The sequence below is a fragment of the Pundamilia nyererei genome, unplaced genomic scaffold (assembly GCF_000239375.1).
Source record: "Pundamilia nyererei isolate P.nyererei 1_Seehausen unplaced genomic scaffold, PunNye1.0 scaffold00048, whole genome shotgun sequence".
NCBI lineage: Eukaryota > Metazoa > Chordata > Actinopteri > Cichliformes > Cichlidae > Pundamilia > Pundamilia nyererei.
Genome location: NW_005187449.1, coordinates 3,288,241 through 3,301,851, shown reverse-complemented (window position 1 = coordinate 3,301,851; position 13,611 = coordinate 3,288,241). Strand labels below are relative to the sequence as shown.

At 44.4% G+C, this 13,611-nt stretch overlaps 3 protein-coding genes across 3 annotated transcripts in view; 2 read left to right on the top strand and 1 right to left on the bottom strand.

Annotated features, from left to right (window-relative positions):
- The window catches only part of asap2b (ArfGAP with SH3 domain, ankyrin repeat and PH domain 2b), a 24,864-nt gene extending 23,488 nt beyond the window's left edge, over positions 1-1,376 (top strand). The window contains exons 26-28 of the mRNA XM_005732779.2: positions 142-206; positions 345-464; positions 628-1,376. Coding sequence (XP_005732836.1) covers positions 142-206; positions 345-464; positions 628-702 — 260 coding nt within the window. The 3' untranslated portion in view covers positions 703-1,376. The remainder of the gene's footprint in view (positions 1-141; positions 207-344; positions 465-627) is intronic.
- A 1,728-nt stretch (positions 1,377-3,104) lies between these two features.
- On the top strand, positions 3,105-10,509 carry cpsf3 (cleavage and polyadenylation specific factor 3). The gene is made up of 18 exons (XM_013910756.1): positions 3,105-3,308; positions 3,730-3,793; positions 3,877-3,974; positions 4,077-4,205; positions 4,510-4,687; positions 5,143-5,232; positions 5,759-5,909; positions 5,993-6,168; positions 6,247-6,405; positions 6,744-6,890; positions 7,189-7,341; positions 7,424-7,532; positions 7,630-7,728; positions 8,099-8,193; positions 8,550-8,637; positions 8,723-8,789; positions 8,944-9,040; positions 10,297-10,509. Exons 1-18 carry the CDS (start codon positions 3,238-3,240, stop codon positions 10,384-10,386), a joined length of 2,061 nt encoding a protein of 686 aa, XP_013766210.1. The 5' UTR covers positions 3,105-3,237; the 3' UTR covers positions 10,387-10,509.
- A 1,210-nt stretch (positions 10,510-11,719) lies between these two features.
- Positions 11,720-13,611, bottom strand: part of adam17b (ADAM metallopeptidase domain 17b) — a 9,020-nt gene continuing 7,128 nt past the window's right edge. The window contains exons 15-18 of the mRNA XM_005732780.1: positions 13,280-13,410; positions 13,036-13,203; positions 12,888-12,944; positions 11,720-12,804 (exon numbers count right to left, since the gene is read on the bottom strand). Of these exons, the coding sequence (XP_005732837.1) occupies positions 12,454-12,804; positions 12,888-12,944; positions 13,036-13,203; positions 13,280-13,410 (707 nt within the window). The 3' untranslated portion in view covers positions 11,720-12,453. The remainder of the gene's footprint in view (positions 12,805-12,887; positions 12,945-13,035; positions 13,204-13,279; positions 13,411-13,611) is intronic.

Below are 13,611 nucleotides of genomic sequence, written 5' to 3'. Positions count from 1 at the left end.
AATCCCACATGCATACTACCCTTTAGGCCTAAGCCCCGGGTGTATCAAATGTCTGCCTCCGGATCTGGTTCAAACAAAGGTGAAGTTACAGAAGAGAAACTTTTTTCTGAAGTCTGTGGGGGCTTTATCTCTCTTTGGCAGGTCGTCCGATCGTGTCCCCTCATAATCCGTCTCCTCCACCCCGCAAACCCAGAACTACATTTTCTGTAAGTCCTCAAACACACCACCTCATTTATTTCTGCACACAGACACAGTCATCATCACAAGTCCAGCATGTAACACAGCTTTACTGCTAAATGTGTGTGTGTGTGTGTGTGTGTGTGTGTGTGTGTGTGTGTGTGTAGAAGCAGAGGCCTCAGAGGGTGAGGGCCATCTACAACTGTGCAGCGGACAGTCCAGACGAGCTGACGTTCAGCGAGGGAGAGCTGATCGTGGTGGACGGCGAGGAGGACAGCGAGTGGTGGGTGAGTGAGAAACGCCTCCAGCACAGGAAACGCATCATCAGCACAACTTCATTCACTTCACAACATTTATTACAGCATGTGTGTGCGTTTAGATGAAAACCCACCTGAAGAAGAATCCTGACCCGTTGTCCAGGTTGTGATTTAACCACCGTCTGCGTTTCAGATCGGTCACATCGAAAGCGATCCGACCAGGCGGGGAGTGTTTCCTCGCACCTTTGTTCACTTCCTGTCGGAGTGATTCGTGCCTCCAACTGTGGTCAGACTGAGGGCACATCTGGATCCTCCTGTGGACCTGAGAGGAGAGTCCGACATCCAAAGAGATCTGATTGGGGTCTCGATCTTCACTCATGCTCTTCCTCAAAAGCTGTCGGCCTGAGTTTGAAATGTTCTAAAAGCTATGCAGCGGACACAAAAAGGGCAGACCAGACCAAAAGTATGTGAACAGTGTTCTTCAGTGATACGTTTACACACAGCAGAGCTACGTTAGTACAGCGCCTCCACAGACAGAGAACAGGAACTACAGCTTAACACAGTTACAGTAAAATCCTTCACTGCCTTAAAAAAACGCGACGAAACAACAGCTTTGTTTTTTTCTGCTTCCTGTTACAAAACCAGCTTCATTTATAGAAATAATCAGTTTACTATGAAAGGACTTCATCTTCATTCTGTCAGGATGACCGCACCGGCACAGCGTCCACATACTTTTGGCGGATGTGATGTACATTTCTGTGGTTCTGCTGCTGGGATCTAGCTGTGTTACATCAGGAACATTCAGCTTGTTTGTAAAAGCTTCAGGATGAAATTATTTTTATTATTTTAAGATCAAACATGTAATCTGAGCAGAAAATCTGAGTGTCCTTTAAATTTTAATGTATTTTCGACTTATTAAAATCATCATAAGTGTACCTGTGAGAGTCTGTCCTGTTTTTCTTTCCCAGCACTCACTTTTTCACTCTCATTTATTTCCCACAAGTTTTGTCAGTGGCACAGATTTGTTTAGACGCTTCACTGCTTCAGTTTTTATTTACATTATTATTTTACATGTTTCTGTGATTCAGTGAAGAGCAGTCTGAAGCATTTCATAAGTTGGAAGACAAATAATTGGCAAAAAAATCAAATGTAAAGAAATGGTCAAACTCTGCGATCACTTAAAATATTTCAGTTTACTCTCATATGAGTGTTACCTAAAACAATGACATATGTTCAGTTTTATGTGAGCGGAGCCTTTTCATTTTCTACATACTTGGAAAATCATCAGTTTGGACTTTCAGACCAGCTGGAATTACAGATAATCAGGCAGACATACCTGTGTACTAACAGGACATCGCTAATTACACCGACCATCTTAACCACACCACACTGTGGTCAGAGCAGGAATTACAGCCATACGGAACAGAACAACTACTGATGATCTGTGAAGGATCTAGGGCTGAAACTAATCAGAAACATAGTCTGTAGTCAAAGAAAGCACCCCTGTTCTGAGATGGACCTGTAAAGCTCTGACACGTGAAATAGACTAATAACTGGGAGATGATGAATCGATACACAAGAGAAAACTGACAAGGACACACAGGATGAACAAACTGTGAAAACTAAACGGCATTAAAAAAAAAACAAAAAAGGCATTTCCAGGGGAACAAATAGGTTTTGAAATCAATAAAAACAGAAAACACGTCAAAATAAAAAGCTGGTGTAAAACACCGAACCAAGCTGAGGAAGGAATAACGTGGTTCTATAAACAAAGTGGTTCACACAAAAATACTCAAGTTCAGTCTAAACGTTTCCTTTAGTGCATAAAAGAGTTTCTCACTTCAAGACCTGAAAGCAGCTTCGGAGCTGAGGACTTTACTAAGAGCCGAGTTTAACACAAACAGCTTTTCGCTGTGAGCTGTTCGGTGTCCGTGTTTTCCTACATCACTCTTTCTAAACTTCTCAAATCTGTTAAAGTTACTGCATCACTCTATTTATACAAACTCGAATTATCCTGGATCTTTTCAAATTAATAGTCCTATAAAGTCTCGCTGGTCAAAATAACTTTCTTGACAGAGCTTTTATTGTGAAACATTTTTAAGAACTTGTATGAAATTCAAACTGTTTCCACCTTTTATTAGAAAACGATCAATAATATTCATGCCATATCTGTGGCTCTGATGTTCATCCTGATTATTCTAGAAGAAAATCAGTGAGGGGGGGAAGCATCAGCGAGCAGAGCAGGATGCATTTTGTCAATGTTTTTATGTAAACCATTTGTTTTTATTTATTTATTATTGTTTTTTAATACCTTGAGTACAAAATATTTAAATACTCAAATATAATACACAAAAACATAGTCATGTATATGATTTTAAATTTAATTTAAGCCAATTTATAGAATGAATTTGTTTAAAGAGTTTTAAAATCTCCTAAATTAAAAGTGCATAGACTTAAAGAGCAAAGATACAAAAACGAAAATAATTTTTGTTTGTAATTATTAGTAGTATATATTTAGTTAATAATTAATTTGAGCATTTATTGATGAATACTATTTATTTATTTGATACATATTAATCTGATTTAAAAAAAAATATTAGATTGCTTTAAAGCACACTTCTCCTCCGGGATTCATCGCGGAACAAAAAGTTAGGACTAATGTTACTACACGGAAAGATTTCACCGGGGACCGGAAGTTACATATTAGTAAACCTTGTGGAGCCGCTGTTGATAGCAGGTGGCTAACTAACGGAGTGATGACGGAGTTTGTTTGTTTGTTTTTCGGCGTGTGGAAGTAAACAACATGGCGGCTAAACGTAAACCCGACGCGACGGTTCCGGCGGAGGAGAGCGACCAGCTGCTGATCCGCCCGCTGTGAGTTTACGGCAACTTCAGCTTCTTTCTGTGTGCGGGCTCCCCCTCCTCACAGAACTACATTCAGAAAATCACTCATTCAGGGTTCATAAATAAACTATAAAACGCGTAAAACACACAACTTAAAAAGGTCCGCGGAAGTTTCCAGTGAAGCGCTTTGATTCAGAACTCATTTAACAACACTTATAATCTGAAAAGATCTCCCTGCCAGCTTCGACACAGCTGATAATTAAATATAAGGTCGTCTGTCAGTGCATATTTAATCTTATGAGTGTAGTCATGTGACTCCAATTCTTTCAGGGTTTTGCTCTTTTACAAATAAAAATTGACTGATTTTTGAATGGAGTTTGGTTTAAAGTGAGTTTGAGCTGGATGTTGGGGTGAGGTGTGGAGTGTGGTTTCAGTGTGTGTCTATGTGCAGGGGGGCCGGTCAGGAGGTGGGACGGTCCTGCATCATCCTGGAGTTCAAAGGAAGAAAGATCATGGTGAGATAGTGAATATGAACCTTCCAGCTGTGAACGTGAAGCCTCAGTGTGTGTAAAGGTCTGTGTCTCTTTGTGTGTGTCAGCTGGACTGTGGGATCCATCCTGGTCTGGAGGGGATGGACGCTCTGCCCTACATTGACCTGATTGACCCAGCTGAGATCGACCTGCTGCTCATCAGCCAGTGAGTTCACAGCCTCCGAGTGGTCACATGACTGCAGAAGCTGCAGCATGATGATACTGATGTACCGCAGATGTTTGTGCTGACTCTTCCTCCCTCCATCAGCTTCCACCTGGACCACTGCGGCGCTCTGCCCTGGTTCCTGCAGAAGACCAGCTTTAAAGGTCGGACGTTCATGACGCACGCCACCAAAGCCATCTACCGGTGGTTGCTGTCCGACTACGTCAAAGTCAGGTGAGACTCGCCGGTAGACACGTTGACTCTGAGAATGTTTTTAACGGTTTAATAAGAGTGTGGGCGAATGCTGGTGAGCCTCACTTTTGGGTTACCTCGAACGAGCAAAGGTCAGTGTCAGGTCAGTGATAAGCAGCTTTAAATTAAAATAACAAGACATCCAAAGGAGGGTTATTTTAAACTGGAGTAATGCAAAGCTGCTGTAGGAGTTGTGAAGCAGAGGTAAGTGCTGTTTGCCGTCAAAGACGCTGCTGATGAGTTGCTTAGAATCTTTGACGCTTGATTGTCTGAATCGTGTCTGCAGTAACATCTCAGCTGACGACATGCTGTACACGGAGACCGACCTGGAGGACAGCATGGAAAAGATAGAGACCATCAACTTCCACGAGGTGAAGGAGGTGGCTGGCATTAAGTTCTGGTGTTACCACGCCGGCCATGTCCTCGGAGCCGCCATGTTCATGATCGAGATCGCCGGCGTCAAGGTGAGTTCTTCAGACATTGATCCAGCCTCCTCTGAGTGTTTGCGCCTCTGTGGGCGTGTTGCTACATGTACACACTCAGAGTTTTTATGGACATTTAGTTGCAGTTTAAAAACTACAGTTCAGATTCTTTGACCTTTTTTTTAATCACTGCAGCTTGTTAAGAAATAAAGACGCTGCAAGAACTGAAAATAAAGGTGAAATAAGTTCCTGTGACTTCATGTGAATACGATGAGGGCGAGGCTGTCTTAAACACATGATCAGCGGGGTGATGCTTTGTCGCGTCGCAGTCGGGTTTTTCTGCGTTAAACAGCAGAGAAAATGTGCTGGTGTGTTCCAAAACTATTGTCTCTCCGGAGGGACCACCTCAGACAGGCACTTTGTTTTTGTGAATGAGTGAGTTTACTGAGGACAGCATGGCCACAGCTGCTAATCGCGCATGGTGTGTGTGTGTGTAGCTGTTGTACACAGGTGATTTCTCCCGTCAAGAGGACAGACACCTGATGGCAGCAGAGATCCCAAGCGTGAAGCCGGACATCCTCATCACAGTGAGTGATTCTGAAATCAGAAATCAACTGTTCAAAGTTTATGGCAGCTTTGCATGATCCGTCGTTCATAATAATCCTCCTTTATCTGATTCTGGGCTGGTTTGTCCTCTTTTAGCTACGCCCAGTTTAAGCCTAATTTCTCCTGATTGGCTGCCTCACAGAATCCACATATGGGTGGAGCATCTCAGTGACATCATCCAGATCCAAGAGTAGAAAAAAAAACTGATATTTTAGAGCAGCCTGAACTTCACAGGGATCAATTTACTTCTGAGGTCATCGTTAGAAACATCGACCACAGAAACGTGACAGGAAACGGAGTAAAACCATGAATGAGGTGTAACCGCCTCAAATGTCTGTAAGATCTGACATCTCCACATGATCCCGTGTGTGGAGATCACACCCTAAAGGTGAAACCTGGAGCTGCAAACACCTGCTGTTACTACATCATGTGACTGCTAATCTTGATGCAACTGTGATGAATCAGCGAGCCAAGCATACTCAGTAATGTTTCCTGCTCTGCGTTCAGGAGTCGACCTATGGCACTCACATCCACGAGAAGCGTGAGGAGAGGGAGGCTCGTTTCTGCAACACCGTCCACGACATCGTGAACAGGGAGGGCCGCTGCCTGATCCCTGTCTTCGCCCTGGGACGGGCTCAGGAGCTGCTCCTCATCCTCGGTGAGGTCTTCTCTCGGTCTCCTCTGCCCATGAGCCCGGCTCCGACCCTATTGACCTCTGATCTGCTCGTGTTTTTGATCCAGACGAGTACTGGCAGAACCACCCGGAGCTCCACGACATCCCTATCTACTACGCCTCTTCTCTGGCCAGGAAGTGCATGGCTGTGTACCAGACCTACATCAACGCCATGAACGACAAGATCCGCAAGGCTATCAACATCAACAACCCCTTTGTCTTCAAGCACATCAGCAACCTCAAGGTGAGTGAATGCAGTCCGTGGGTTGTCAGTTGGCTCATATCATTATACATGCAGTATTTTTACATGTGTGTGTTTCAGAGCATGGACCACTTCGATGACATCGGTCCCAGCGTGGTGATGGCATCTCCTGGTATGATGCAGAGCGGCCTGTCCAGAGAGCTGTTTGAGAGCTGGTGCACCGACCGCAGGAATGGCGTCATCATCGCCGGATACTGCGTGGAGGGGACGCTCGCCAAGGTGAGGTCAGCTTGGACTATTTTAACTGTGGAGTCAGGAAACTGCCCTGAAGGACAAACTTGAGTGAGCCTGCTTCTGAGGCTTTTCCAACATTTTCCCGTTTCTGAGCGGAAGATGTTTCCTGAGAGTCTGATTTTGTTTTCGGGGAGTGGCGGAAAGCCCAGACCTGCAGATCTGCTCTGATTTAAACCGTCTGTGTCAGGGTTTAGGCATTAATAATAAGGCAACAGTGCCCCCATCAGGCCAGAGTGAAAATGACACAATCATCTAAAGCCTTCAGAGAGCCGAGTTTCTCTCCTGATTCCTTCGAGGTCTAACGGTTTGTCTGCGTTTCTCAGCACATCATGACAGAGCCCGACGAGATCACCACCATGTCGGGTCAGAAGCTTCCTCTGAAGATGTCGGTGGACTACATCTCCTTCTCAGCTCACACAGACTACCAACAGACCAGCGAGTTCATCAGAGCTCTCAAGCCTCCTCATGTGGTAATCAGATTTATTCACTCACTCTCAGCTTATCAGTAAACAGATGACAGCGTTTCAAAAGTGCTAAAATTGTAGCAGCTGTATAATTGTTAATCATGACTCAGTCCAATCGCTCAGCAGAGCAGAGATCATCTAATGAGAGTAAGACGTCTGTGCGCTGTGGACCTTCGCATGCAGCTTCAGTCCTGGACCTGGAGTTTTTCTTTGTTGCTCTACTGACTGAAACTGTGCACAGCACTCGGTCTGATGTCGGGAACAGGTGAGTTTAGTTTAACGTGTGCTGATCCTGGGTCTGCAGATTCTCGTCCACGGCGAGCAGAACGAGATGGCGCGTCTGAAGGCGGCGTTGATCCGCGAGTACGAGGACAACGATGAGGTCCACATCGAGGTTCACAACCCGAGGAACACCGAGGCCGTCACGCTCAACTTCAGAGGAGAGAAACTGGCCAAGGTCCTCCTGAAAACCATCCGCAGCTTTAAGCGTGTCTTGTTTCACCTTCTGCCACCTTAACTCCCAGCATCCTCTGCTGCAGGTGATGGGCTCCCTTGCCGACAAGAAGTGCATTCAGGGTCAGCGGGTCTCTGGGATTCTCGTCAAACGAAACTTCAACTATCACATCCTGTCGCCCTCCGACCTCTCCAGTCAGTAACTCAGTTTACCTGCACTAATTATTCCAGCCTGATGCTGGTCCCTGAACGCATCGCCTGTTGCTTCCTGACATTTGTGCTCTCTGTACAGACTACACTGACCTGTCGATGGGCATGGTGACTCAGACGCAGGCCATCCCATACACCGGACCCATCTCACTGCTGGTCAGCCAGCTGAGAAACCTCGCAGGTAAGAAAGCAGCAAAGCTCACCTGGACTCACCTGACTCGGGTCATCCAGAGTAAAACTTAAGCTGGCTCCTCCCATTACCGGAAGTTTTGTGAGGCGATGCATTAGAAATATTTAATGGGATCTTTGGTTGTGAATTTTTCTGCATGTCAGACTTGATGATACGTGGGCTTAAAAATGTTCATGTTAGTTTCTGAGGGTGTTTCACCTCCATCAGGACGTTTACAGAGAATGATGGAGACAATGTCTTTACAATACAAAGCACCTTGAGGCAACTGTTGTTGTTATTTGGAACTATATAAATAAAAGTGAACTGAAGTTTAATTGAATACGGTCCACAGAGCGTTCATGAGCTGCTCTTTGTGTTTCAGGCGATGTGGAGCAGGTGGAGGGAACTGAGAAAATCACCGTGAGAATCTTTAAGAGCATCACGATGGTTCATGAAGCCAGCATGGTGCTGCTAGAGGTCAGACACACACACACACACATACACTACAGCCCATGTGAGCAGAGGTGCTGTGATTTCGTACAGCCTTTGTTGTTCATGAATGCAGCTTCAGTGCTCTGTCTGAAACAAATTGTTCAGATTTATTTCAAACAGGAACTCACTAATTGGAGGAAAATTAATTTTGCTTCATACTTAAGCAGCTGTTGAAGTTTTTTTAATTTCAGATCTTTTGTTTCTTTGTTGTAAATTTGTTTTTTCGTTTTTTTTTTTAAAAGTGTTACAGATCCAGAATTTTACCAATTAGTTCACTAATTTCTGTTTCATTTTGCCATCATTGAAGTAAGTAAGTGTTTCTTCTTGATTTGTTTCCTCAGTGGATCGCCAATCCGCTCAATGACATGTACGCTGACGCCGTTGCCACTGTCATCCTCGAGGTCCAGTCCAACCCCAACGCCCAGAAGTGTCAGTAAACACAGTACGGCAGTTTGAAGTGCAATGTTTGGGGACAGTGCAGAATCTGTAACATCTGTGTGTTTGTGTGTTTCAGTTGTGGAGGGGAAGAAGGAAAGTTTCGACATGGACGTGTTTGTGGAGAGGCTTGCGCTCATGCTGCAGTGAGTCGCTGCTACACACAGACATGTGCACACACAAACACCACACACACCGACACACACAGACCCAAGAAAGGATTTCATTTCTAACTTAGCATTTTCAAAAATTTCAAAGTAAAAGTCCCCAAGTGGTAGACTAACTTGTATTGTGTTGCAGCGACATGTTTGGGGATGACTGCGTGAATTTCAAAGATGGTAAAAACCTCAGCGTGACCGTGGACGGCGTCACAGCGTCAGTAGACCCAGAGACCAGAGTGAGTATGAGGAGTGGGCAGAGTTAGACCTTCTGACAGAACACAAAACTCTGACCTTTAGCACAGGGGGCTGTGCAGTTTAAGCTGCATTAAGGTCATGTGACATAAATCTGGTGTTAAGGATCATTTTGTTTTAAATCCTCAGACTTCCTGTTACAGAACCCGATCTGTTCATGAAAAACCTGAAAGTATGGGTACTTCCTGTTCCCGCTGCAGGGCTTTATGTTAAGTTTAAACCTCAAAGCATGTAAATAAGAGACGGCGCCTCTGAGATGTCATTGGCTGAAGTTCTGTCAGGCTGCACTCACACAGAGAAATTACCTGACCTTCATGCGACTGAGATCAGCTCTGATCAGTCATTATTACATCATGACGGCATAAAAGTTGTTGGGTTGAGTTGACAGTTGCATGCTCTCTGTTCATGATGACACAGATTAACTGATAAATCAGGGAACATCAAAAGTCTGTGTCCATCTGAAAACCAAAATTCACTTTAACTTCATACATTCAGAGATCTGAAACAGATTCTTCCACAGATAATAAACACAGATCCTCGCCAACCTTGCTTTCATATAGGAACACACCCAGTTAGCAACCACTGGAGTCCCCAGTTGTAAAGACTAGTTAGTTGCACTCAGACCGATTGCAACTCATTGACAAACTGGCTTTCTACTAAATCTGATGCTGATCATTTGTAAACCTTAAGCAGTCTGTGTGATTGCAGTGACTCTGACCTCCCAGCAGGCAGCTGTGCAGTTTCCATGAGACTGAAAGTCAGCTGCTGAACAGGAAGAAAACTTCAGTGCAACTGATTTTTTTATTTTCTCTGGAGTCCAAAATGTGTGAGGAATTGGGGGGGGATGTGTAGCACACACGTGATTTTTTTCTGTCTGTGTTCAGACAGCAGTATTGAGTGAATGCTTCATGATACCGTGATACACAAAATATCCCTGTAAAGCTCGCCTTCTCTCATTTCAAAAGCCCCTTGAATTTTCTTTCTAACACACACAGTAACATTTAAAGAGCGCCTGTAAGGTAAAGCCTGTAAAGGGCTAAACTGAACTCAGACTTGCTCAAGCTTATTTTCTCAGACTACTATACAGTCACAGTCAGTGCTACTGAGCTTAACTTACAGTTGCTTCCTGGTTATGTGTGAAATTAATAGTTTCACATATGTTATTTATGCAAGTATTTTTTTTGTTTCTGTAGAAAATGATGTAATACCCTTTATTTGACCTCTGTGTGTTACTCTGCAGTTGGTGTCATGCGCAGAGGACGAGACTCTAAGGGAGATGATAGAAGTCGCTGTCCATCGGCTCCATGACGCCCTAAGCCCTGCTTTCTGACAGGCCACCCACAGTGATGTCACAGGGGATGCTTTTGTACCTCCAGGAGATGCTTTTGTACCGATTTCCTATAAAAATGAATGCTTCTTTTTTTATGTGTAAAATAAACTTCAGTTGAGTTTCTCAGTCTGTTTCCTTTAGACCATCAAAGCCTCCGATGGCCGCTTTAAAAAGGTTTACACTTATTTCAGTCATGCTGGCTTATTCTGGATACATAAAACATCATCTCCAATGGTGTTCTGCAGATCTGTTAGCTGTAGCTTCACAGCCTCAGACACTGACTGTATGTAACAGATGGACATTTGTAGACCACATTTGAACAAGAGGGTGGAGTGCTAGGTGATCAGCTATTCCACAGGCACAGATACCTGCTAATTAGTGCAGTATTATCTTCAACACACAAACAGTACAGAGTCTTAGAAATGTCTTTATTTTTTAAACCAAAAGCAGAATTTTCTAACATGTAATGATATATTAAATCCGACACCACTTCAGTGATGTGACAGTAAACGTGTAGATACAGCAGAGCATCATCTGCACAGAAGAGCACATGAAATTAAAAACACTGGCTCTATTGCATCAGGATACCAGATAAGAGGAGCTCACTGCTGACTGATTGTCGCTTTTTAAATAAAATTTAAAAAAAAATGGATTTTCAGCTTTGGTGCTTGAACCTGGTTTGTTTTTATGCAAGAAAAAGTCCTGCTTTTCTTTAGAAAATTAGAACAATATTCATTTTAAATGTTTTGTTTTATTTCCACATTTTCCCTGGGTTTTTTTCTCCTAAAAGTCTTGTAGACTTTGAAACTCTTGAAGGTGAGCATTAAACTTTGCCTTACAAAACAGTAGAAAAAAACATTTGAAAAAATATTCAGAAAACCATAAACTGTAATTTCACCAATCCTGAATCTGAGATGCACGAAGTGCTTTAAAAAAACAAAACAAAAAGCCCAAAACAAACAAACAAAAACACATCAGCTTAATTTAAACGATTAAAATGAGGCTCCAAACACAAACAGTCCAAAGGGCTTTGCAGGAGGATAAAATATTTTACGTTCATATATTTACAGAGGCTCAGTACGTTGAGCAAGGCACGAACACTGACAGGTTTGATTCCCGGAGCTGCTGAGTTGCTTCACTGAACAGGACGGGTTGTTTTAGAGCAGGGGTGGGCATCTCCAGGCCTCGAGGGCCGATGTGCTGAAAGATTTAGATATCACCCTTGGTCAACACACCTGAATCACATGATTAGTTCGTTACCAAGTCTCTGGAGAACTTCAGCAAATGTTGAGGAGGTAAATATAGCCAGTTGAATCAGCTGTGTTGGCTCAAGGACACATTTAAAACCTGCAGGACACCAGCCCTCGAGGCCTGGAGTTGGCCACCTGTTTTAGAGGAACACAAAGAACTGGCGTGAAAGACTAAAGTGCAAAACATCTGGAAGGAAAATGAACAGATACAAAAGCTGCGATGCCTGTACTGAAGCCCTGCCCCCAACGACACCATTATTGAGTAACAAGTGAAATCGAGACATGAACGCGTCAGGAGGTCGTTTACTGAGGTCAACGGTCAAGGAAGCAGGAGTCTCTTTTAGACACTGAGGAGGCGCCCCCTGCTGGTCACTGCTGCAGGTTTAAGGCACTACAGTGTTTTTATATTGTAATAAGGACATTTTGTCCACTGATAGTGAATAACGATATAAATCAAAGCACGTTATCTGAAGATTTCTTTGTTTTACTTTTTGAGTTTACTTTCTGTTGTACGTAGAATTTAGATTCATTGAAACAACTGATCCCAGACCCTGCAGTTCCTCTATCATCCAATAGAGGCGCCAGCAGGCTACCATGTTTTTTATATCAGTATTTAAAACATATTTTCGGGGCTAAGTCCATCTTGTATACGTCTGTGGTCTGAGTGCCAGCTGTTGAGGCTTTTGTCTTACAGAGTATGACACTCTGCAGTCTGGAACGGATCCTGACGAAGATGCAGCTAAAGGTGGAGCCGGGATTTCGTTGTACATGTACAATGGCAAAGAGCTATTCTATGAAGGTGGAGGCACTCGCCGCCTCAGCACTGTGTCTCCTTGCTGTCGATCTGATGCTGCCTCTGCAGCCTGAACACCTTTGCCTTCTCACTGCGACTCATCTTCTCTGTCAGGTCCTCGAAGGAGCGCCGGGTTGCCCCTGCTGGACGTCCGAACGCCTCCTCAAGGGATGCCTCCTCCAGGTGGGAGTCTGAGCTGGGGTCCTCTTGGATGGTGGCCATGCGGGGGCTGTCCAGAGGAGGTGGGCTTTGGGCTGGGTCGGCGCCAGTCTGCTCGGGGCCACTGGGATGAAAGCGAAGGGGGCCGGAGGAGAACGTTGGAGATTTGAAGATCCGAACGGAGGCCGAATCCAGGCTGCTCAAGAGCTCGGCATTCTGGGAAAACAGAGAGACGTGTGTGAGAGCATGTCCGAGAATTAAATTTTAAAAACCTTCTTTACTCAGATATTTGTGCTCACGCTGGGGAACAGAAGTGACTTGGTGGTCTGCTCGTACTGCCTATCGAGTTTCCGGTCCTGAAACCAAAGAAGTGCGACAAAATTCAGACTTCAAAGGCGACCCGAACCCTCCAGCCCCCCCACAGATGCGATCACAGATGCCACTCACCACACAGTGCACCAGGATGCTGAAAGGAACCCAGAACAGCAGCGAGAACGCCACCACTGAGCCCACGATGTTATCAGCCAGAAACTTCCAGAACGTGTTGATGTCCAGCTTATCGATGAAGTCCCACAGACGCTCCACCACGTCCTGCACCTGCTTCATGCATTTTCCCTGCAGGCACAGGAAACGGTCATCACTTCCTGTCGCCTTCAGTGTAAAAGCTCTGAATATTTAGCGATGGTCTCACCGCTCCATCGCAGAAACCCACGGTACAGGGTTTGCCCTTCCTGAGAAAAAGGAAACTGCCTGATATGTCCTGATAGGGGGTGCAGACGCCGCCGCTGCTCCGACAGCAGACTTTACAGGAAGCGTTGGTTTCTTAGAGGAACAAAGGCAGAAACAACGGCTTTAGCTGCAGCATGAAACAGACTGAAACTACCTCCAGGAGAAAAACAAAACAGAGTTTGAGAGAAGAAGCATTGCACACATAACTGCAGATGTGATTCTCTGCAGTCAGCTGGGGTTTTTTTTTTAAGTTTATTTTGTTTTAAAAAAAAAAAAAAAAAAAAAAAAAAGGAA

Excerpts from the sequence above, each read along its gene's own strand:
- cpsf3 (XM_013910756.1), top strand. The coding sequence starts at position 3,238 with ATGGCGGCTAAACGTAAACCCGACGCGACGGTTCCGGCGGAGGAGAGC. Across the intron at positions 3,794-3,876 it reads TCAAAGGAAGAAAGATCATG|CTGGACTGTGGGATCCATCC; the intron begins GTGAGATAGTGA and ends TGTGTGTGTCAG. Across the intron at positions 4,688-5,142 it reads TCGAGATCGCCGGCGTCAAG|CTGTTGTACACAGGTGATTT; the intron begins GTGAGTTCTTCA and ends GTGTGTGTGTAG.